The sequence below is a fragment of the Rhineura floridana genome, chromosome 8, assembly GCF_030035675.1.
Source record: "Rhineura floridana isolate rRhiFlo1 chromosome 8, rRhiFlo1.hap2, whole genome shotgun sequence".
NCBI lineage: Eukaryota > Metazoa > Chordata > Lepidosauria > Squamata > Rhineuridae > Rhineura > Rhineura floridana.
Genome location: NC_084487.1, coordinates 86573708 through 86597967, shown reverse-complemented (window position 1 = coordinate 86597967; position 24260 = coordinate 86573708). Strand labels below are relative to the sequence as shown.

The 24260-nt window shown below is 41.8% G+C and overlaps 1 protein-coding gene across 2 annotated transcripts; it reads right to left on the bottom strand.

The window, feature by feature from the left end:
- Nucleotides 1-3846: 3846 nt before the first annotated feature.
- LSMEM1 (leucine rich single-pass membrane protein 1) lies at nt 3847-23333 on the bottom strand. 2 transcript variants are annotated; one of them, XM_061637839.1, is made up of 4 exons: nt 23185-23333; nt 15822-15950; nt 9840-9980; nt 3847-5767 (listed from the first exon to the last, which is right to left on the bottom strand). In XM_061637839.1, exons 2-4 carry the CDS (start codon nt 15943-15945, stop codon nt 5589-5591), a joined length of 444 nt encoding a protein of 147 aa, XP_061493823.1. In that variant the 5' UTR covers nt 15946-15950; nt 23185-23333; the 3' UTR covers nt 3847-5588. The 2 variants fall into 2 exon arrangements, with proteins under 2 accessions (XP_061493823.1, XP_061493824.1); XM_061637840.1 differs by having other exon boundaries at nt 9840-9977.
- Nucleotides 23334-24260: the final 927 nt, after the last annotated feature.

Genomic DNA, 24260 nt, shown 5'->3' with positions numbered 1-24260 from the left:
GACGCTACTCAGACCGCAACCCTTTCATTGTAAACTGGTTTTTTGCTTTTTACTGGTGGGATCAGGTTGAGGGCATTTTTTAAAAACTTCAGCTTCAACGAGATTTCACAGCTGCTCTGCAGATCAACCCATTCCCTTTCCAGGTGTGGCTAATGGAAACGCTTTGGGGTAGGTGACTAATATGTTCACAGCCAAAGGGTACCTTTTCAAGCTACCTTTTGTTCTCAAGTACAGACACTCAAGTGCAGAAAGCACACATACCGTGTCAGTTGGTGAATTGCATACATATGTACATAACTTGCTGCTTTTACTCTTTAAAATATGTGGATCTGGGAGGTGTTTCTTTCCTGCTTATTGTTTGTTTGTTTTCTTACATTTGGATACATAAAATAACACATGAAACACCACAAAAATAAACAGTGAGGCACATTGTAAAACTATAACATATATGCTTCCATGCATTTTAACATGAAAAGCATCAATTTACACATACATGCTCTACACCAGCCTTTCCCAACCAGTGTGCCTCCAGATGTTGTTGGACCACAACTCCCATCAGCCTCAGCCAGCATTGCCAATGGCTGAGGCTGATGGGAGTTGTGGTCCAACAACATCTGGAGGCACACTGGTTGGGAAAGACTGCTCTACACATTGCATTTCCCTCCTCTTGTGCAAGGAAATCCTATGCATGCTCACTCAGAATAAGTCCCCTTGAATTCAATGGGACTTACTCCCTAGCAAACATGCATACAAGTGCAGGGTTAAGTAAGCAAAGTCATTCATTGATTAGAATACACAAAGTAAAAAAGGCTATATTCTGTACCCTATATACTAGAGCTAGTTTTTTTTAAAAGACAACTGTACAATTACTTCACATACTTAAGGGGCTACTGGTCTTCTGCTTCATGAAAAGCAGCCCCCAACACCACATAACTTAAAAAAAAAACCTGAGGAAATATTCAAAAGCAGCTTATGGTGTGGCACAGTAACCTGCTGTTCAAACGTTTTTACACAGACAAAAACATTTTTGTAATTTGATTGGGCAGTGCCAACTCTCTGAGTGTGCCTGAGGCTACATGCACACTAGTTCCCTAAAAAGCAGCAATACTATTTTGTCTGGGTGCAGTTTGAAACAAATCTGCACCCAGTTGTACATATCTTTACTGTTTGACTGGAATACACACCCAGCCTCACTGCTGATGTCAGACTTTTTAGGACCACCCACAGCAAAGTGTTTCCATTAGATACACCTTGGGGTGATCAGCCAAACAGTTTTCAAGTCAGTGTGAAGCTGGCTTGAAGGGAAAACACACCCAATCTCAAAAATCCCTTTGAGTAAAAAGGGGTAGAGTTTGACTGATGCCATGTGTCCCTGGATTCACAACACAGAGGTGGAGACACATTGAAACCAGTATACCTGCAAGTATGTCCACAGCCTGAAGGAGCTTCATGTATCTTACCCAATGTGGACATAAGCTATATATCCAAGATTAAAAATTATTTTGTGTCACTGGTGTGTATTATGTCCTAAAACAGTGGTTCCCAACCTCTATGAGTACAGGACCCCCTTTATAAGCTCAACAAATTTAATGACACCCCCCACGCTAATTGTAATTTTAGCCTCTGTTAATTGGAAAAAAGTATGTGTAGCAAAATCATATCTCCAAATATACCTTTCCATAAAAAGCTCCCTGCAGACATGGAGGTGTTGCTTTCTTTTCTTAATGCAAAGGTTCATATTCCCCTCCCCCCATAGTCTAAAGATGTACGGTCCTGTCTCCCAACACCTACCTGTGGGTTACAGTGTTGGACTAAGAGCCAGGTTCAAATCCCCACCCAGCCATGAAGCCCACTGGGTGACCTTGGGCCAGACACAGTCTGTTAGCCATAGGTTTCGGGTTACAGCGGCTTTGTGCGCTGACCTGGCAGTGCGGTCCTCCTTCTTGCGGGATTTCAACGGAATATCCTTCTGGAGGCAGGACCGACTCTTGGAGGCTGAATTACAGGTTCAGTCCGACGCGTCTGGAGGTTATGGCTTTGGGGTAGTCTTTGGGTCTTCCTGGTGTAAGGGTCAATGGCCACAGGCATGGGTACAAGACGGTTTAGATAAGGATCTAACCTTTTTGGAATTCTTCCCTATAGTGGTGGCTGTTTATCTGTGGGCCGAGAGGCTAAGAAATTCTACGGTCCATTTTTGGTGTGATAACATGGCCATGGTCCATGTTATCAACTCCCTTACATCTAGGAACGCCAGGGTTATGAGCTTTGTCCGGGCTTTTGTTCTCCAGTGCCTGCGTTTCAACTTTCTTTTTCAGGCACGGCATGTTCCTGGCATTGACAATAGTGTTGCTGATGCTCTGTCACGGAACCAGATGGACCGTTTCCGTCAGCTGGCGCCGATGGCCAGGGCTCAGCCGGAAGCCGTGCCCCCTACGATTTGGGAGATTGGAGAACAGAGTCGGAGAGGGCCATAAACCTATCCATTGCCCCCAGCATGCTCGCCAGCTACCAGAGAGCAGATAGGGCGCTTCAGGAATTCTGGGCTGGCAAGGGCTACGCACCAGAATGGCCTATTCCAGTGAATCATCTGCTGGAATTTCTTGTGGACGGCAGGAGACGCGGCCTGTCAGTCCGGGCTCTGCACAGTGTTGGTGTAAGGATAAAATGGGCACTAGGGGGGATTATGTGCACCACCATGAGCAACTTGGAGAAAAAGTGGGATATCAATGCAGTAATAATTAATAAATTCATTTCAGCTGCAGTATGTGGACCCCAGCCTCAGTCAACCTGCTGAGCTTTAAAATACTACTACTATTACTACTGCTGCTGCTACTACTACTACTACTACTGCTACTACTACTACTACTACTGCTACTACTACTACTACTACTACTACTACTACTAATAATAATAATAATAATAATAATAATAATAATAATAATAATAATAATAATAATAATAATAATAAAAAGCATCAATGTGGTAGTGGTGGGGATGCTAGATTGTGAAGAAGAAAGGGCCCCTCTGGATTACTTCACAGCCCCCCTGGGGGTCACGGCCCCCAGGTTGGGAACCACTGTCCTAGAAGTTTGTCTCTTTGATTTTTAATAACTCTGACTACCACCAGGTGTCCTTCCTCCCTTAACAGAGCACATTACTTTCAGCAGTGTTTCCTCACAATACAGGAGTTTGCCTCTAAAAAGAAACTTTGCATCTGGGTGGTGGTGATTGTTTTTAAAAGAAACAACTAAGAGGAGTTCAAAGGTTGTGATATTCACAACATTCAAAACGCCAACTTGACAGCAAAATGCTTACAATATTATACATCATTTTTAAAATCACCTGCTTAACTACTTTATATCCATCACAATACTCAGTCCTGGGCAGAGGGAAAGCAAATGAACTATGCTATAATTTGCCACCATCATGACACAAAACATCATTACTTAAATCTTCAAAGGCATGATTATACTACAGATTTCAACTGGTTTCAGTTTAACTGCTTGTTAAACCAATTGAAGGATATAACTATACTACATACTAACTGGCAATAAGTCATGTTTTTGCTTAGGGGGAGGGCTAACTTATAGCATAACTTCTTTGCTCAAACCATTAAGATTGCTTTTACATCACATATCCATGGGCCCTGCACTTTGCTCAGTCCTGCACACCAGCTTGGCAACGTATTCAGTAACAGGTTTACATTTGTAGATTGAGTTTCTGAATCTGATCTTGCCCATGTGAAATCATGTTGTAGGGGAAAGAAGGCTTTTGGAATGAGACCCATCAGAACTGAGGAAAGGGAGCAGAGAGACAGGAAAAAAAGATTTTAATTTTTAAAGCAGATGAGAGTTTATTTGCTTCCTGGGGATCTGATGCAACATCAGTGGCATTGCTACTTGCTGAAAGAGCACTTGTTTGTTGCCAATATGTTCATATAAAAAGATACCATAAAACTCCACATCACAGTATTCTTTCATCCAAAAAAATTAAACCCTGTAGCCCAGCCCCAGGAACAATTTATGACCACTTGGAAGGAGAGTTTATAACACTATGCTTGTCTTATCTTAAGAAATTGGACAAAATGGCCTTCAGATTCCTTTTAGCCCTGCAATGCAGTGGTAATGTGGTGCCATTTCCCCTTTTTCCATTCTAAACCCAAACTTCAGCTGATTCAGAAATTACTATGAATCCTAAGGGAAACAGTTTCTTTAAGCTCAAAAATGATGTCACCCTGCAAGTAAGCTATATTCCTCAAAGACAGTACAGTGGAGCAAAAGACTGATAAGAAAAGGATACAATTGGGAAACAAAAGGAGCCATAATTATTGATTGATTTATTACTTGCAGAACTGTGTGTTCTTCAAAAGTATAAATGAGCTTCATGGATGTGAGTCTGATTTCTTTGGATTAAGCTCTTTGCTATTCAGGACTTTAAATCAGTGGATTGTGAAGTGCTTTTCAAATAGTGGCAAAGTAGCAGAGATGACAGCAAAAAGTTAGGAAATATAAAAATTCTATAAATTCATTCGTGAACTGAAGACCCTGGAGCTGGTTCTGATAACTAAATGTAGTTGTTTATTATTCAGGTCTGTATGTGAACCTTTTGTTGTAAAGCTCAGATTCACTGCACCCTGTAAAATGTTGATTCTTTCCCCTTTTGGCATGATGTATGAACTGTAATCATGCCAGAACCGGACTCTGAGCTAAGCATCTGATTTTTGCAGCTGTTGAGTTGTCATGATTTCAGAAATGTTTGTTTCAGTACCATTTTGACAATGACTTTTGCTTTATTTTGAAATGCATTCTCATTATGCTCTAAATTAAACCTTATTTATACAATATGTGAGTCACATCTGGTTGTTACTCATTGTGCATAGTGTTAGCATGCCAGTGGTGCAGCCCTGTAAGCCACTGATTGTTGGCATGTGAACATTACATATTAATAGGCAAACACACATAGGAAGTGTATTTAAATGTGACATGGCATACATGGAACACTTATATACAGAAGGCATATGATGTACATGTGTGTAAGTCAGCCTGACATTTCTACAGATGCGTATCAAGTCTCACCTTAAACCCTCACTTTTATAATTAAAAACTGAAAATGTGCTTTGCAAAGTAGTAAATCCCATATTCATTCACTTGCATGTTTTATAATACAAGATGTAGCAGACACTTTATGATGTGCATCAACAAACATATGCAGTCTTAGCGAGAGCAGGTGCTATTTTTTCTGTTCTCTATATTCAGTTAGAAATAGGAATCATAATACAGAATGTTAACACCATATTCATGTAACCTAGTTGTGGGACCTAGATGCAGCACCTCAAAATCAGTCATTTGCATTCTTATCCATCCATTTATCAATAACCATAGGAATTAGCAAGAACCTAGAACTGTATTATGCTACAGAAAAGTCCATAGTTACAGAAACAAATTTTCAGCAAGCTACTTTTTCATACTCACTCTGTTATGGAACCTACAGAATGAATGATTAATAAAAAACTATGTTGAAGATTTTAGGATTTTATTGTGAAGAGTGACCCACTCTCATGATGCTTCCAACAGCTCAGCATTCTCTAGTCAATAGCCTGGACTTGGTTGCCTTGCTTGCATTATGCTGATGTTTCCTAAATTCTTGATCAATTCTGTCTGGTTAAGGTGTTGTAAAATCATGACATTTAATTTCTTAAGATCATCAATGCTCTTCTTTTCTAGTACTATTTTCCTTGAAACTTCATCTATCTTGTCTCCAGTGTGAACTATAAAAGAAAAGAAGGCAATGTTTAAACCAGTACTCTACTTGTCAAATTAAATACAGTCCAGAATGAATGAAATGGACTGCCTTCAAGTTGATCCCGATAGGGTTTTCATGGTAAGCAGTATTCAGAGGGGGTTTACCATTGCCTCCCTCTGAGGCTAGTCCTTCCAGCTGGCTAGGGCCAGCTTGCCACAGCTGCACAAGCCAGCCCCTTCCTTGCCCGCAACTGCCAGCTGGGGGGGGCAACTGGGCTCCTAGGTACTATGCAGCTTACCCACAGCTGCACAGGTGGCAGGGTATGTAACCCCTGAGCCACTCACTGTGGGGGTGATCTTTAGCTGGCCCTTTACACCCAGGAGACACGAGTGGGGATTTGAACTACAGACTCTGGACTCCCAGCCAGGCTCTCCTCCCCACTGTGCTATACCAGCTGTTTACAGTCCAGAATGCAGCATACTAAATAACCAGGGCAGCCCTGACATTCAGCAGGGTAAAGCAACCTGCTCCAAGTGCCTCCATGGGTAAGGGATAGATGAAGGCAAGAATTCATGCCTGAATGGTACAGTAAGACCATGTGAAGTGCTGGCCCTAGCAGGGAGGCAGGGCACTTCATGGACTCTGCATCAGTCAGAAATAACTTGGGCCAGCACCGTAAAAACTGCTTTGGATTTTCATTTTAAAGCCTGCACCATTGCTTTAAACAGGGCAAGCGCAAGACATTTTACTGCCTGATGCAGTGAACAAGATATCACCCTTCTCTATTCCATGTACAAAAGCCATCCAGATTGGAAGATGAATTTTACTTCAACCCTAGCAATGGGACAGCATCATCCAGCACAACTGAGGGCAGCAAGCTAGCTTAGGGGCTCAGGGCAGACTTGCAGGGCACACAGTTCACCCCCCAGCACTTCCTCCCAACATTGTCATGTCTCAGCCAGAGAATGAGCAGGAAGCTCTGGCTTTACACCAAGCCCTGAGTCAGGCTCCATCTGAGGGCAAGGAGGCCAAAGAGGGGCCATCTGCTGACATCACAGCTGAATGGGCCCCAAACCTCAAATACCAGATGGAAACCCAGTCCATACAGAGGAATGCCCAACCATAGGCAAGGACTCCTGAGGAGCAAAACCCTCCTCCTCTTAAGGAGACCTCTGGATTAAGGAAGTTGGTAGGAGTCAGCTGAGGTTGGGGTGTGGTTCCAGCAGCTCCAGTTCAAAAACTCCAGGGCTAGGTTGCAGAAGTTGCTAGAATGACAGCTATGAACCAGCACTGTGCTTTATCTGCTAGCTGATTTCCTGCTGATCCCAAACTCGACCATAGCCTGCCTTGGACGATCTGCTTTTTGTCTTTGCCCTGCTCTACCCATAGACCTTTAACATCTTGATCTTGGACTGCTCTGCTTTTGCCTCTCGCATGACCCTATGTTGTAGGTTCTGCTTGCTTGGACTCTGACCTTGGACTGGCCCTGGATACTGCTTTGGATGTTGTCCACGTTGGTGTTGCTGCTGGTGAGTCCCCTGTTAACTCAGGAGCCCACTTATATCAGGACAAGCATCTGCTGCCTGAAGCAGTTGCTTCACTTCGGTGCTATGAGCCGTTTTGCCATTTAACTTACATGTATGACACTTCTGCTCTTATTTGCTTTCAGCAACTTTGTAACAGCTTCGAGAACATCCCTTGAACTGGAGACACTGTGGCCTGCCATAGCCAAACTATCCACTTGTATATCTCCCAGAAGGAGAAGAAAGACAATGGCAGTCCCAAGCAGGTATAATCATGCGTGTGCATGCATATATACAGGAATAGTATATTGAATGCATGTGGAAGAGTTAACTCCCTACCATATACACAGCAAGAAGTGATAATTACATACCAAGTGCTACTGGTTTACATTTTTATTCCCAATATTCTTGATATCATATCAGGCTGGGAGCATCTATAATAATAAGATAGCTGCTGACAGTGGAATATTGTCTTGGAGACAGGAGATGATTCTTTCTTATCAGAATAGGCTGTAGAAACATGTAATGCTTGTTGGAAAACAGCCCAGAAAATAGAACTTCCAATAAGCACGAACTATTTTCTTTTGCAGTGACAAAACTCTGTGATGTGATCTGTAAATGCTTAATCTTCACTGGCAGTTTATGAAGCAGTGAATTCTAGTGTGCAGTGCATGGTAACTGGGGCAAATGTTTCACTCCGCACCTCAATTCCCTGTCTGTAAAATGGCAATAATAGCCTGCCAAGGAAGAACAGATCCTGCCTCTTTACTTTTTTGTTATAAACTGAATGGCAGAAATGAATGATACTAGAAAACCTGGCTTCTGCTGAAAATATGATCCCAACTAGGGTTGCCAGGTTCATGGCCTGATCCTGATCCTGTATCTTTAGGAGAAGAGAAAGTCAGCCAAGTGCAGGTGTTCTTGCAACCCTGTAATGGGAAAAACCACAAGGTGGAATTCTCCCTTCCCCCTGCACAACTTTTAAAGACACAGAAGACCTCTTGGTTGCCTGGCCCGGCCTCCAAGAGGTCTTCTGTATCTTTAAAAGTTGTGCAGGGGGGAGAATTCCACCTTGTGGTTTTTCCCATTACAAGGTTGCAAGAACACCTGCACTTGGCTGACTTTCTCTTCTCCTAAAGATACAGGAACAGGATCAGGCCCTGAACCTGGCAACCCTAATCCCAACATGTCTCTGTGGATAGTGAGCCCAGAGATGTATTGCACTCCAAGGAGACCCTGCAATCTATGGAAACCCCTAGTTCCCAAATTCATCCTTCATAATGATGGACAGCTTTCTGTCCAATAACATTGGATCAATAGGCTTTCCATCATTAGCTGCAATTGCTCTAACCCTAGGTAACAGTCCCTACTGTAAGAATTCTCAGACTCTGTTTCACCATAGTACTCAGGATTTCATGATTATTTTGCTTAGGGAAACCTTTCCACTCTTGGCATAGAAGCTCTCAGATTCGCATCGTGAGGCTAATCCCATGTGGTTCCATTGTCTTTCACATAATTATACAAGAGAGTATCTCTTTTCCTCCAAAGAAAACAACTGGCATGCTTGAGCAGAAAAAAATTAAGGACTCTGGCAATACGGTTGCAACATATTTGATCTCTCCTGTCCCTTCAGAGTTTTATGCAGATGATTTACGGCTCCTCTAGATAAGTTGTTCTTGGCTTTGGATACAAAAGTCTGGGAAATTAAACTAAGTGCTAAATGCTGCTTTTTACTTCATGTGGCTTAGATCTGAAGTCCTTCATCAGTTTCACCCCTCGCAACTGACAAAACTGCTGCATTCATTTCTACTCTGTATCTCAAAGCAAAGTTAACTGTGCCTAAGAGTAGGAGCCAGCAACATTATGATAATAACATCAGAGCTGATACTCTTTTGGCATCCCACCAACCCTGATGCACTGAGCCAAAGATAGTATACTGCTGTGTTTCTTTGGCACAGTGCTCACCCCTGCCTTCCTGGAGTAACATTTAGGTACAGCTTGTTGTCTTAAAGGGCTTCCTTTTTTTCTTTTTTAAAAACTCTATACATTTTATTATATCATACAATTTATAATTGCAAAACATTTACTCTGTACTACCATTTATAATCATCATTCCCAAATCCCTCTCAGTTCCACCCACATATATGCACTCACTCTTTCCCTTGCATCTCCCAGGAGAGAACAAAGGAGAAAGAGAGAAGGGGGAGGTAATATGCAAACCATGTAACATTTCCAAAACACCATCTGAAGGGAGATAAAATTTCATTACTCAAGTTTCTTTTAATATAAACCACCTATTCCCTCACTGCCAGCTGAGAAACAAAGTAATGTTGACTTGATGGTGGGTTTAGATTTCCATTAATATGAGTTTAGCTTTTTTGCTACTCATAGAACTCCTTGCTAAAAGACTTTTTCATCACCACTGTGCAGTGTTTATTCATCCACTCATTTATCCATTGTGCCACATGTCAAAAATATGAGTATGCTACAAAAACTACAGAATGCAATCTGTTAAATTCCAACCTATTGTTTCCTCCCAAACAATATCCTAAGAATTAAGGTATGCTTACTTACCTATCAGGATTATTACAAAGGAAATGAGTGCCAAGCTGACAATTAAAGTTATGATCAATGTGACAAAGAACCAACTTTGGCATCTCATGCCATTTTGCATTGTCAAACAGCTCCAACTGTCTAAGTTCTCTTCCCAGACTGCTGTAAAACAAAAACAGGATTCTAAGAGGAAAACATGTAATGGTCACTGAGAATTAACATGGCAAATTGGTTCTGGTTTTGAGAAGTAACAGAAAATATTCATAATTTCTGGACTGGATCCATCTGTTCCCCTGCTATGTAATGCACAACAATCTTGACATCCAAAAAAACCACAAAACACAAAATCTCTAACTCGTGTCATAAGCAATTATTCACTAAAAATTTGACTTTAAAAACATCACATGTTAACTGATAGATTGTTACGTAGCTCCTCCTTTTAGTGACAATTTGCCATGTAGATAGTAAACTTAAGGGAGCATTCTCAACAGTCTGAAGATCCTCTGATGTCACATAGGGATAGGATATAGGATTAGTATCTTGAGTATGTTTAAAAATATTATTTCATTTGTAAACCATGAGGTTTCAATTTGGGTACAAAAGTGAGATTTAAGGCATATCAATATCCTGGTTACAGAGCCTAAAAAAGCGACAGAGAGACAATGCTATAATGTGCTCCTGACAGGCCATCCCAATTGGAAGCAGGGCTATAACATTCTACCCCAGCTATTGCTTCTAAATGGTCATCAAGGGCATTCCCTTAGAGCAGGTATGGGGAACCAGTTCAGCTCCCATCAGTCCCAGCCAGCTTGGCCGATGATCAGGGATGATGGGAGCTGGAGTCCAACAATGTTCCATGTTCCTGTCATACAAAATCAATTTCAGCAGTCTCAAGGTTCCAAAGGCTGAATCTGAATCTGAGAGACAAGGAGACAGTCCTCTTACCAGATGGAATTTACAGAAAGCACTCCCAGCCATTGCTAAAACTTGGATATCTAGATTCAATAAGGAAGAGTCAAGGCTGCAAGATCAGAAAGCTGAACTTTATCAGTGATAAGAAACTCGACCTCCTCTGCACATTGCAAGCCTGTCAACCGTTATTTTAGTCTTTTCTTGATTAATTTTCTAACAGATCAACCACATGCATTCCCCTACTATAGCCAGATATTGCAAAAACATCAGGATCACAGGATGTGGGCTAGATTAAAAAAAAAAGAGGGGGGGGAAAGTTGGGCTTCATCTGTAAGTTTGTCATTTAACCCTGTGTCTCCATACAATCTCACCCAACATACATGTTTAATAAGTGGGATGTGTTCGGATGTGTTATAATCAGAAATCTTCAGTTCTGCCATTGTGTGTGAATGCCCCATTGTTACTGCAGCTTGGAACATCTTCTGGACATTTAAGTATTCTTAGGCTGTGTGGACTGGCCCCACCAATCCAGGCTGGTCACTGAACAGGAAGAGTTGTAAAAGGCTTCTTGTTTTTTGATGGGACCTTGCCTGAGCAAGCAACAATGTCTTCCTGGCTCTGCTTTGTTCATCTGTGCCTTTTGGCTTCAGCTTTCTGGCTCACTCTTGACTGGATGTCATTTGTAGAAAAAATTGTGGAACTATAATAACTAGTTTCAAAAACCTTAGGACCTCTCTGCCAGGAATCAACAGAACTGTTTTCCCGGAGTACATGCCTAACAATAGGCCTAACAATATCAAAACTAACTCTGTGTGTGTGTGTGTGTGTGTGTGTGTGTGTGTGTACACTCTCACAACATACCCTGAAGCATGTGTTTCTACTTACACACCACTGAAAACCAGACCAATATAACATGCATTATTTCTGGGGATGGGCAAATCTGCCAATATTGGTTTCTCTCCATTTCTAATTTTTTTCAGTCTTAATTTCAGTTCTCCACATTTCCACATCACATTGTGAATTCTTTTTTTAAGTTTTCATGAAAATTCATCAGCATTTTAATGTGAATTTCTCATACACATTTTTGCACAGCAATTTCCCTAATATAATGCATTTTTGTATGTTTTCACCAAAATATGCATTTTTATGCAGGCTTTACCCTAGTATATGCATTTTTGTACACATTACTTGACTGGAGAAATGCAGTGCAAAATTCTTAGAAGTGTGAATTTTGAAGGGTGGTTGTGTTTTGGTTTACTTATTGTTTTGGAAAGTGTGAATTAGATGGACTGAAATTGAAACTGAATCAAATTCCCCTTTTCCCATCCCTAATTACTTCTAAGAATATTATATTTCAGTATGGTATTGGAAATGACTGGAAACAAGTGTTTCTGGCAAGAATGGCTTCAAATCAGGAAATGGGCACTACAGAGTCACTGGGAACTGTGTCAGGATGCTCTCGTCCACTGAAAGACCATTCTCAGCTGGCTCCTTCAGGTCTTTGAGAACCTTGGGGCAAATGAACCATGCACTTCCTGAGTGCATAGGACCTGAGACCTATCTGTGTAAATATTAAAGCTGATATTCTTAGGAAAATGAATGTTGCTCCAGTTTGTAACACACAACATCCAGCCTACAATATACTAGCATAAATCCCTATTTGAAGAGTTGGCTGTACTGGACAAATTTTTCAAGGTTACCATCACTTTCCTAACACATGTCTTCCTGCCTGTGCATAAATCAAAGCTTGCCAACTTTTAATAGTTGTTGTTCTTCCATTTCTTCTGTCTTCATAACAAATCTATTATGCATTGAGTTCATTAAGTTCTGCCACGACTGAGGCTGCTTCTCAATCACAGTAATAAAGTATGGAGTACTGCTAGGGGTGAGCTTTCAGACACAGCAATCTATCAGTAGACTCCTTAACAAATGTCTCTTGTCCATTCTGCCTAACGGACAGCTCTTGCTAAGTGAGCTGGCCAAGAGTATTAAATTAAGATGTTGTAACCAATCAGTGAACAAGAAACTCTGCCAAGCTGCTAACAGTGTGGCCCTTTTATGTTCTCAGCCAAAATGGAAATGCAGCCTAGTCTTTACCAAGACCAGTTATAAGCCACCTATTTCAGAAGCACATTTAAAATTATTCCTAGCCTGCCATGTTATCTGCTATCCATGTTTGGTCACTATATAAACAACTGAGCTGTTTATAATATATTTCCACATATATAATGCAGAAATTCCAGTTCTCATATTTCTTGTTATCATACACAAAAGCACTGTATTAGAATATTAAAAGCATCTCACATATTCCTGCGGGGAGGAAGGGTGGGATATAAATCAAATAATAAATAAATAAAATCATTGCTTGAATACACTTTTTTTTAAAAGAAAGTTTATAATCTGTCCACAGATTCCTGTGGGCAACAAGAAAGAGGGCATCTGTCTGAATGTTTCAGGGCAACAGTGTACCTCTCTAAGGCTGTATTCCTGTAACTGCATACTGGACAGCAGCCCACTGAAGTCAAAAGACTGGAAAATAAATGGGTCTGAACAGCAGTCCTTTAGGAGTTAGAAGCATACATTGGACTGCAAACTCCAGGGTTAAAATGAAGAGTAACCCTTCACAGCACTAAGTGGCATCACATAATAGATCTCTCTCTCTCTCTCTCTCTCTCTCTCTCTCTTTCTCTCTCTCTCTCTCTCTCTCTCTCTCTCATATTTTTAATCTATGAAGCAGCCCTCATATAACTAAAGGCCCTAAGCCCAGTATCACCACATGATAGGGGTGCGGAACCTCTGGTCCATGTGCCTGATTTGGCCCACAGGTCTCCCCATTTGACCTGTGAGGCTACTTTGGCCAAGCCACACTCACGTGCCCTACACCTAATGTTATATCGGGCATCAAGTGTGGGGAAGATAAGAGTGAGGCTAGGCCAAAAAGCTGTTTGTGGTGCCTGAAAAAAATCCTTTCAGAGTGCAGGGCAAGATTTTCTGCAGCACTTTGAACAGGGCTTCTGAAGATCAGTTGATTGTTGGATCTTCTGAAGTCCTGTTCAAAATCCTGCAGAAAATAGAAAGCAAAAAAGGTCACCTGACAGATGGGCAACTCCACCCACCTGCCAAACTTGGCTCATGAGGGGTAGGGTGGATAACAATGTGGCCTGCCAGTCACACCACACTCCTGACATATGAAATTTTTGGGCTGCTGTGAGGCCTGCCCTGGCGGGGGGGGCTTTTTAAAAAGCACAGTTTTTAGTGCTAGGCAACCACTCTTAATTTCCCCAATACCTAAGAGAATTGTTATGTTGGAGGCATTCTGAGAAGTTTTAAAGATGGTCACTTGGTGCCCATCAATCAAAGGAGCACCACCAGGTAAGGTCACCAATGGGTCTCCACTGGAATAGGAGGGGGTCACTAGCTAGACACTATGATGAGGGACCCATAAAACTTAGAGCTGGTCCTGACACGCCAATCCATTTGATCAGAAATAATTGGTCTATAATTTGTATTTTATGCATAGCTTTCAGCCATTCTAAGTTAAGGACAAGCCATAGGATTGTATATCTGTTCAAGCATCAAAATGTGGAATGTTTGCCAAGGAACTATAACTTCCAAAGAATCTTCAGAACACAACAAGGGAGTTGGGCACAGACAGGAAAAAATAATCTTGTTACCATGTGCACATTAGAGACAAATATACATGAAAATAAAATTAGGATGGAGCTATTGAAAAATAATTATTTGATGAACCTATATGGAATGAGGGGACTATTTGGCTTGTCAAGAGAATGTAATTTTCCATGGAACCCCCACTGAAGAAATTATGGCCCCCAAAAGGGTTGCATTTTCTCCTTATCAAAATAGAACAGAGGGGTGGGGACCCATGGATCTCCAGATGTTGTTGGACTCCAACTCCCATCAGCCCCAGCTAGCATGGCCAATGGTAAGAGATGATGGGGCTGGGGTCTAATAGAATATGAAGAAACAGAGAAACTAACTGCCAAACCATTAAGATTAAAATAGAATGATCAAAGAGAATGAAAATCTATGTCAATGTTAAGCCCCATCTTCAATTTCGTCTACTCACCCTGTGTAACCATAGTTGTCTAAATGAACATATAGTCATATGTTTTAAATCTTTAATACACAAAAGACAGATTGGTTTAAGCTGCGTTACACACACAGATACACATACTCCTGTCAACTTTTTGTGAATGTTAATTTGTTAATTTAATTTTACAAGGTGCTTATTCAGTTGTGCTGACTGAAGAGGTCAGCATGTGCCTACTCTTTTGTACATAGCATTTACTGTTCTGAGATAATCCACTGATGGATCAAACCATATTTTTGCCAGATGAGGCCTGTATGCTAAGGAACATATCCTAAGGATGCACATGTGCAAAGGTATTACTATTTTAAGATCAATGAGGGTGGATAGTTAGAACATGGATGGCTAGCATAGTGCCTCCATTTATTGTGGACTACAACTCCCATCATTCCTGACCATTGGCTATGCTCAATAGTATATGCAGGATCCCTTCATTATAGTCACACCATGCTCCCTCATAGTTATATCACCCTTTCCACTTTCCCTTGGTACCCTTGCTCTTAGGGTTATGTCTGAGCCCACATTCCACTACAACAGTCATCCCTAGGAGCCAATCAGCATGAAAAGGGAGGCTGCGTGTTAGCTACTTAGAAGAGTATTCTCAGTGGATGACTCACCTCCTTTCACTCTGATTGGCTCCAATCAGCATGAAAGGACAAGGACTCTTCTTAGTGGATCATGCTCCGCATTCATGCTGATTGGCTCCTACATAGGGACCTGGATGGGACACTGCTCCCAAAAAAGTAAGGGGTCTACAGCCCCCTGTGACCCTGGAGGATCATGCCCCGGGCATGCTAACTGGGGATGATGGGAGCTGGAGTCCACAAAAAGGTGCACTCCCACCAGCCTCAGTTTAAGCTCCCAGTTGTTCCTTCATGGCTCCACACCTGATGTTAGACTCATGGGCCAAATGGGGAGGCTTTGTGGGCTCAGTTTGACTTGCAGGCTGGAGGTTCCCCACTCCTGTTCCATAGCATACATACCCTGGTGCTGAGATTGAGCCACAGAAAGATTTTGTTCATTTAAGTTGTTTAAAGAATCAACTGCATAAAGTTTTCCTTCTTCATGAGAGTTTTGTAAGTCACTTTCAGCAGAAGAACTCCCCATCACACCTATGAGACAACAACATTGTTATTTTTAAAAAATGAAACTTGGCAAAATATCTCTAATAAAAGTATTTGCTCTTCTAGATAGCAAACATCTATGATGGCAGCCTCAGAACAGCAATAAAATAATAAAAAAATAAAAATCCACCAACCACCAACCCCCAACTTAGGGAGTTTGGTTTTATCATAGAGATTGTCAATGCAGCATCCATGGGCGCTGGTATGCCCTCGAGCACCTCCTATAGCACTTGTGAAAAGTCTCAATAAATATTCCCTCCACTATTCATGAGATGCTGTTTGCTTTTATTACTCAGTTCCTATCTGCACTGGCTCAGACTCTCCTACTTTGAACCCTTAAACGTGCCTACATTTTATTGGATGCCAGTGTTGGGCAGATACCCTCCCATCCATTCTGTACAGAGGAGAGGTGCAAAGAGCTTCTCTTTGTGGGCGATCATGGTGGTGGCTGGTCTAGATACGGTTTTCCTCCCCTATTGATAGGATGGCTGATGGGAAGACATGCCCACACTATTTTGTGGCCCTGTCTTTTTTCTATTCTTTTAGATGTGGGAGCCATTTTCTGTTATGCCATGCCCTTATGGCAACCATTTCATGTTATGCCATGCTGGCTGAGGCATTGTAGTCCACTAGAGCAACACTTTGGCTACCTCTGCTCTAGCTCTCTCTGTCTTCAGATGCCATGTCACATCTCTGGTTAACCTGTAAGGTCCAAAGGGGATTGGCTTCAGAAACCTTTTTCTGGCTCTTCTTGGAATGTACACAAGCTTTTAATTCTCTGTTTTTACTTTTATGCATCTGGCCTGATGCTTCTGGAGATCAGACCTAAGATACGATGGCTGTTGAGTCCTTGAATGAAGACTGAAGTGTTGCTTTTCACCTTCAGAATAGGGCCATCTGACCTGAAAAGTTTCAATCCTGTTTGTCATAGGGCCTCATTTGAAGAATGTGAAATGAATGAAAAGAAACATAAACTAACAGCAGAAATGGAGGAAAATACTGAAGGGTGCAGAGGAAGTTCTGAAAAGTTGTGAAGAGCTTCTTGTTTTTAACTTGTTCTGATGTGGTACATAAATGTCTGCTTGGCTTCACCCTTTACCCGTTTGGCAGTTCACCAAGGACATGCTGAATTGCATTAGAGATAGCTTCCCTTTGCCATGGTTTCTGTGTCACTAAACACAAGTCTCCTGAGTTATTCTTTCCTCTGTATTCATGGAAGACGTTCCTTATACTTTTAACTCCGTCTAATTTGTCAGTCTGAGTTAAAAGTATAATTCACTGCTACTGTGGAGCTATCATTGCAATACAAGTAACCCCTGCAGGTAACTCAGACAAATCACCATCCGTTTCCCATGATGAGATGATGCAGTAAACCTGTGGTGGTGTGCCCATTCAGATTTAATTAACTAATGTTTCTCACTAAAAATGAAAACAAAATCCCATATATAAAACTAGATTCTAGTGAGAAGTGTTCTAACCTAGTGCTTTCTCTTGACAACTATTTTTCTCTGTCCAGCTATATTCAGTATGGAAGAACATTCAGTCATGTGAGCTTCCATCTGAAATACAGACACAGACTTACCACTTCATCAGCTGTTTGTGAGAACTAGGTTTAAGAGGAATGGGATAAAAAACATAGATGTGACCCTATTTTATCTATATAGTGATAAAGACCTAGTGATTTGAGGAGAAATCTAGAGAACAAGTTGACAAAATTGTTAGCAGAATTCAAGAGCTGCCACAGAGCCTGGAAGATTCACTAATAGGCAAAAAGCCTCACGGTTTAAGAACATACCTGTAGACAACAGATATTTCTATCAAACTTTAAAAAGCAGGGAAATTGGGCAGCTATAGTGAATGCACCAGGGGAGCAGCAGACCTGACCTCCTCTCTGAGATATTGGACTGTCCTACAAATTTGTCAAAATGCATACAGTACACAATTTGGGTTAGTCTGTCACAGTCCAATCCACTTCCTGTGTAGCTTGGAAGAATTTGCTAACATGTCTCTAAGCATATGGTGAGTGGTGGCACCACCTGCAATCAGTCCAAATAATAGAAAGAAGACATGTGCTGTGTTGATCTTGTTTTTAAAGTTTGATAGACATAGCTGTGGGCTATAGGTATGTTCTTAAACTGCAAGGTTTTTTGCCTATTAGTGAATTTCTCTGCTTTTTAATTCGGGAGATAAGAAATGGGATCCTGTGCAAGTTTGATGAGAATGGATTGATCACTTGCATACTTATTGAGTTCAGTGGGATTTACTCCCTTGCAATCATGCTTAGGATAGGTGAAACTGACAACAGGGAATGGGGAGGGGAGGAGGAGGAGGGAGGGGAGGAAGGGCAGGGGAGAGAAGGGGGATGGGAGCAGGCAGGAGGGGGAGGGGAGGAGAAGGACAAGTTTGATCATTTGCATGTTTATTGAGTTCAGTGGGATTTACTCCCGTGCAATCATGCTTAGGAGGAGGGAGGGAGGGCTGGAGTGGGCAGGGGAGGAGGAAGAAGGAAGAGGGGAGGGGAGGAGGAAGGGAGAGGAGAAGGAACGGAAAGGCAGGTCTGATCATTTGCATGCTTACTGAGTTCAATGGGATTTACTCCTATGCAATCAAGTTTAGGAGAGGTAAAACCTACCATGGGGGAGGGGGGGAGGAAGAAGGGGAAGGAGCAGAGGGGGCAAAGGAAGGGGGAGGGGAGGACAGGTTTGATCATTTGCATGCTTATAGAGTTCAATGGGATTTACTCCCGTGCAATTATGCTTAAGATAGGTAAAACTGACCATGAGGAGGAGTAAGGGGGAGAGGAGTAGGGGGAAGGGGAAGGAGGGATTTGGAAGGGGATGGGTAGGGAGGGGCAAAGGAAGAGGGAGGGGAGGGGCAAGAGAGAGGGGATAGGAGGGAGAAGGGAGGGTGGGTTTGATCATTTGCATACTTTTTAAGTTTGAAAATGGCAATGGACTGACTTCAACTTGATCCCGACTTATGGCGACCCTATGAATAGGATTTTCATGGTAAATGGTATTCAGAGGTGGTTTTACCATTGCCTTCCTCTGAGTATGAGAGGCAGTGACTGGCCCAAGGTCACCCAGTAAGCTTCATGGCTGTGTGGGGATTCGGACCCTGGTCTCCCAGGTTGTAGTCCAACACTGACCCAAGGGAGGGGCAAGGAGGGTAGGAGGAGGGGGAGGGGAGGAGATTGGGTGGGTGGGTACTGGGCAGAGGGGAAGCCCCTTTCCTTTCCAAAAGGAAAACATTGTGAACAGTATCATTGCTTTTCAGCCTTTCCCTCACCTTTTTATCCTACAGCAGGCACATGTAGCCTCCCACCCAAATTTAAACCAAAGCTGTCCCTGGCCACATCCATACCAGGCCTTTATTTCACTTTGGACAGTCATGGTTTCTCTGAAAGAATCCTGGGAAGTGTAGTTAGTGAAGGGTGCTGAGAGTTGATAGGAGACAACCTGTTCCCCTAACAGACCTTCAATCAGAGTTGCTGACTGTTAAACCAGTCTGGCCACTGGAGCTCTCTCAGTGGAACAGGAGTCTCCTCTCAGCACCCATCACAAACTACCCAGGATTCTTTGAAGGAAACCATGACTGTATTACGTGAAATCAAACTCTGGTGTGGGTGTGGCCCCCTGATTAGCCAAGCCCAGCAGCTGTGAGTCTGGATTTTACAGCACTGACAGTTGGTTTCTACTGAGCATGCCCAACACTATCAGTTCAATGCAAAATTTCTTAAATTAATAAAAATCAGCCAGGCAGTTTTTAAACATTTAAACTGCAGAAGATGAAGGTCAGAGTATGGGGCAAGGTTATTAATAGGATTACAGGTCCTCTGTGAACATGGCTGATTTTTAATGAATTTCAGCAGATTATGAGAACTCTGACAGTAAAAAGTCCAAAAGAGCGCTGGGGGTTTTCTCTCTCTTGTTAGACTTTGAACTCTCTATTCTCTCTGACTGTTTTGTGTATCGCCATGAAAATTTAGAGGGTTGTTAAGCAAGCATTTCTGAGTTCAGGACTATAAGTTTTGTAAGGTTTTGTTTTGAAATGAGCTTATGGGAAGCATCGGAGTGGCATGGGGGGTATTTTCAATTTAACATTGCAGAATGTGAAAAATCCACACTGGCTATAGTATACAGCCACTCTCATGGCTGTATAATATTGCAAAATTCTGCTGGTAGCCAGAGAATGTCAGCCATTAAGCCCTTGCAGCCAACATTTGGCAGCACAGTCTCACAGGTTTTTCTTGTGTTCTCCTGATATTGCCTATCAGCACTCATTTCTTATACATGCCTGGAAATATTATGTACACAATTTGAGCTGTGCAGGTTTTGTGTGTAGAATTTACAAGCGCTATTTCATACACACCTAGCCTTTCCCTTCCGTCATTTGAAAGGCTGTAGCTCAGTCCTTTGTATTCAGAAGATCCTAGATTAAATCCCCAGCACCTCCAGGTAGGGCTGGGAATGCTCCCTGCCTGAAACTCTGGAGAGCTGCTGCCAGTCAGTGTAGACAGTACTGAGCTAGATGGAACAATGATCTAACTCAGTACAGGGCAGGTTCCTATGTTTCTACATAAACGTGTGGGATGGTGTTGTCTTAAAACACAACACAGCATTGTTTCAATTCTGTCAACACAAATTGTGGATCCAGAGGTGTATTGCACAAGTGGAAAGACACTTCTGTTTGTGCAAGGCAACCCTGCCAAATTCTCCCAATTTCCCCATCCTTCTGCTGCATTAGATGGCATTGCAGAGAGCTGATAGAAGTAGATTTTCAAAAGGTTGCAGAAGGAAGGGGAAATTGGGGGCTGTAGGGAGGAGGAGTCAGGAAATCCCTATTGGGTGAGTCACATTCCATTTCTCCATCTCTGAATCCAATCCACTGATATCAGGCAGAAAAGTCTGTTGTTTGCACAATATCCTAGCAAGTTGAACAGATCTGTTCCACCATTCATGCTTCCTATTCTTTCAGCTTCTTTTGACATTTGAAGTGTGTACATTACTGGGACAGTGGAGCTGGGGTGCACAGTGACAAAGCACCACCACTTATTGCACAGCAGGGACAATGATGGCATTACCTGAGGTGCTATTTGCCACTCCTCTATATATGTGAAATAAAGAGAGAAACCCATCAAATAAGCTAAGCAGAGAAAGAAAGTAGGTTCCCTTGGCATGCATGGCTAACGGTTAAACTGCCACTTTTATTGTGAAAACGTCCAAAATTAATTCATTACAACCAACCCAAAAGTCGCAAAATAGTCAGCTAGAGTTTGAGTCTGCCAGAGGTCTCCATCAGACTGGATGTTAAGCAGTGGAGAAGTGGGCATGAGAAACAGCTGGTTTGGTATTTCAACCATAACGTTTGCACTGGTGTTTTTTAAACCATTTTTGTTACAGTGGATGTGGCTATGGAGGTGTGGCCAGACATGGAGCTTATTCTGTTAGCTTAAGTGATTAAAATGGTAGTGCTTCTGTCCCAATTTCTAAAATTCCTTTCACACTGCAGTATCTGTTGTGTTAAGGAACATTAGGTTTTTCAGCTGATATACTGGCATTTTGTGCAAATGTCTTTCACACGGCTGCAATGAACAATGTCTTGTTTTCATCCCTCACCCGCTATACACATGTGAACTGTAGTGCCCCACTGTGTAGAAGATCTAAGATCTCATCCAGTTGCCATGCAACCGCTCTCCCTTTAGCATCTGGCTTTTGTTGTATAGACACAGGGATGTGTTTGGGAAATGCTGCTGCTACCCACGCCTAAGCCAGAATATAGGTACAATTTTCATCAGACAAAACCCCCCAGCGTTTCTAGAGGGTGGGAGAGCACCACATGCTGCAATGCCTGTCACGTGAGGGGCTGCAGCTAGCGAAAACCTCTAGCAATTTTCCGGATTCCCAAGGTTGCAAGCAGATTCTTTTTGGTATTATTTATCACGAAAATCAGCTCTAAACTTGCACTATAGTCCACAAAATTTCCTGAACTAGCTTGTACGTCATGGAAAAGATCAAATATAACGTGCAAATTACCAGATAAGAAATCATCAGAAAAATGGAATAAAGTGCAGTGTGAAAGCAGCCAGTGCTTCCACTTCAGAATTTGCTACTGTACCACTGGTGTACATTTAAGCTGACCCTGTGGTGGTCAGAATGTCTGCTGGATGGCTTGTTCCCATGTCTCTTCTTCACAGTGCTGCGGTATTGCAGAGTGATGGTTGGCTGTGTATTAACAGCCAGTCCTGCTGCACAGACATTACAAACTGGATTCCTTACAGACAACTGCATCAGCTTGTATCACATACATCCCATTCCATGCTGCATGCTTATTTGCTTTCAGTCTCTTAGTAGTGGGCACCAGATCAACCAGTCTTTATGGTATTCAGACACTAGAAAGCTAAGCAGGGAGGTACCTATTAGTACAGAGACGGAGGGAACATTACTTTTAAGTGATAAAAATAAGTTTTGCAAAAACGTTCATTCTGAACAAATACTGAGGACTACAAGGAGAGATCTAGTTGCAACGAACATGCCCTTTCTGATAGAAAATATTTTATATATGCAACACTGAGTTTAAGATAGATAATTGCTCCCTTGGGAAAATATTGCATGAGGAAGCAAACATCCAATGCAGCCATGTCATTATTTCAAGTTTTGGTTTCCCCCAATGAAAGACCAGAAACAGCATTTTAACATAGGTTGTACAGAGTTCTAATATTCACCACCAGTATTCAGGGGCCTTAAGGGAGATGGTTTCTCAACTTTTCCTGAAAGAGAAACAAGCAAGAGGCTTCTAATTAACTCAGCTCTAGTAAACATAATTGGCTTTGACTGACTGGTTTTAAATATAGTTTGAAATACCTAAAGCAAGCTGTCCTGCTCCACTCTTAAGTCTCATGAAAGACTGAAACCAAGACGTTCCATCCAATTTGTGCTTTCTTTCCCTTAAGTGTGACTAGAAGCAGACATTAACAGCATACTGACCTGAGCACTAAGTACAGAACTGTTCTTAATGCAGCAAATATACCCTTTCAGTCATTAGAGTGAGTTGGTGTCGGTACTGATTTGGTCTTTGACTCACCACTTTATTTTCTTCAGTTTAATTTCTTTAGGATGAAGACAGAAGTTACCAGAAAAGGTAACTGCAGGCTTCAGTTAACCAAAGAGCAAAGAATAAATCTTAGCAGATTTGAAGCCACAAGAAGCTGAAAGTTACTTACATTTTAAGCATACCCAAGCTTAACACAGAATAATTCTTCAGATTCTAATGCTAAATAATTCAGAAGAATTCCAGTATTATGGTCCAGCAGAAAACATTGTATGCGATTCCCCATGTCCTCTGAAACTCCATTGGAGTGTCTCGGCTAAACCCACAAGCTTAACTCTGAAAGCAAGTGTCCTTTCCATCTATATTTAGCATTCATTTTAGCCAAGTTGTCAGGTTTCCAATATTTGATTAGAAGAGTGCGTTTTTTTTAAAAAAGGTATAGACAGCCGTGTAAAAGTTTATAACATTTATAAACATATATGAACCTACCGTCTTAATGAAATATTTTGAAGACTTTCCTATTTGTCTCATTAGAAAAGTTGCTAACACAAATGCATTCACTTCCCATTCCAGAGAAATGAATGTCTCCATGTTGAAGTCAATGCAGCTAGCTAGTCTCATCAAGTGGTAGCAAACCCTTTTTGGAATACCCTTCCAGATAAATTCAAGAACCCCCTCAGTGTTTGTACTTTTCAAAGACAAAGCCCTTTTTACTTACCAAGGCTTTTAACTGAACTGTGCTCCTTCAACTCTCCATTGGCTTTCTTGTCTGCTATCGTAATGATTTTAGTTCATTTACTTCCTTAATGTTCTAAAACATTTATATCGTGCTTTTCTGAACAAAGCCCATCCAAAGTAGTTTACATATGGGAATCGCTAACTTTTGGGGGCCTGTAGGCACACTTGCAAACCACAGAAACATTTTTGGGCACCACACACACAACTACAACAGAATGCTTCCTTCAAGTCTAATTTCAGCAGAGGGAGGGGACCCTGCAGATGCCAGAGAAGGCTTCTTTGGTCACATGTGTGCCCACAGGCACCATGTTGGTGACTCCTGGATTACAATCAACTACAAGTATTAAAAATAACACAGTATTATTAAAATCAAGACAAACTAAAACAGAACTGGAATAGCAGAATAATAGTCCAGCTGCTGTTCAGCAAGCATGACAAAAATGCCTCAATCTTTTACAATTACTTCTTTTCTCTTTTTTTACTGTTTTAAAAATGTATTTAGTATTTTAA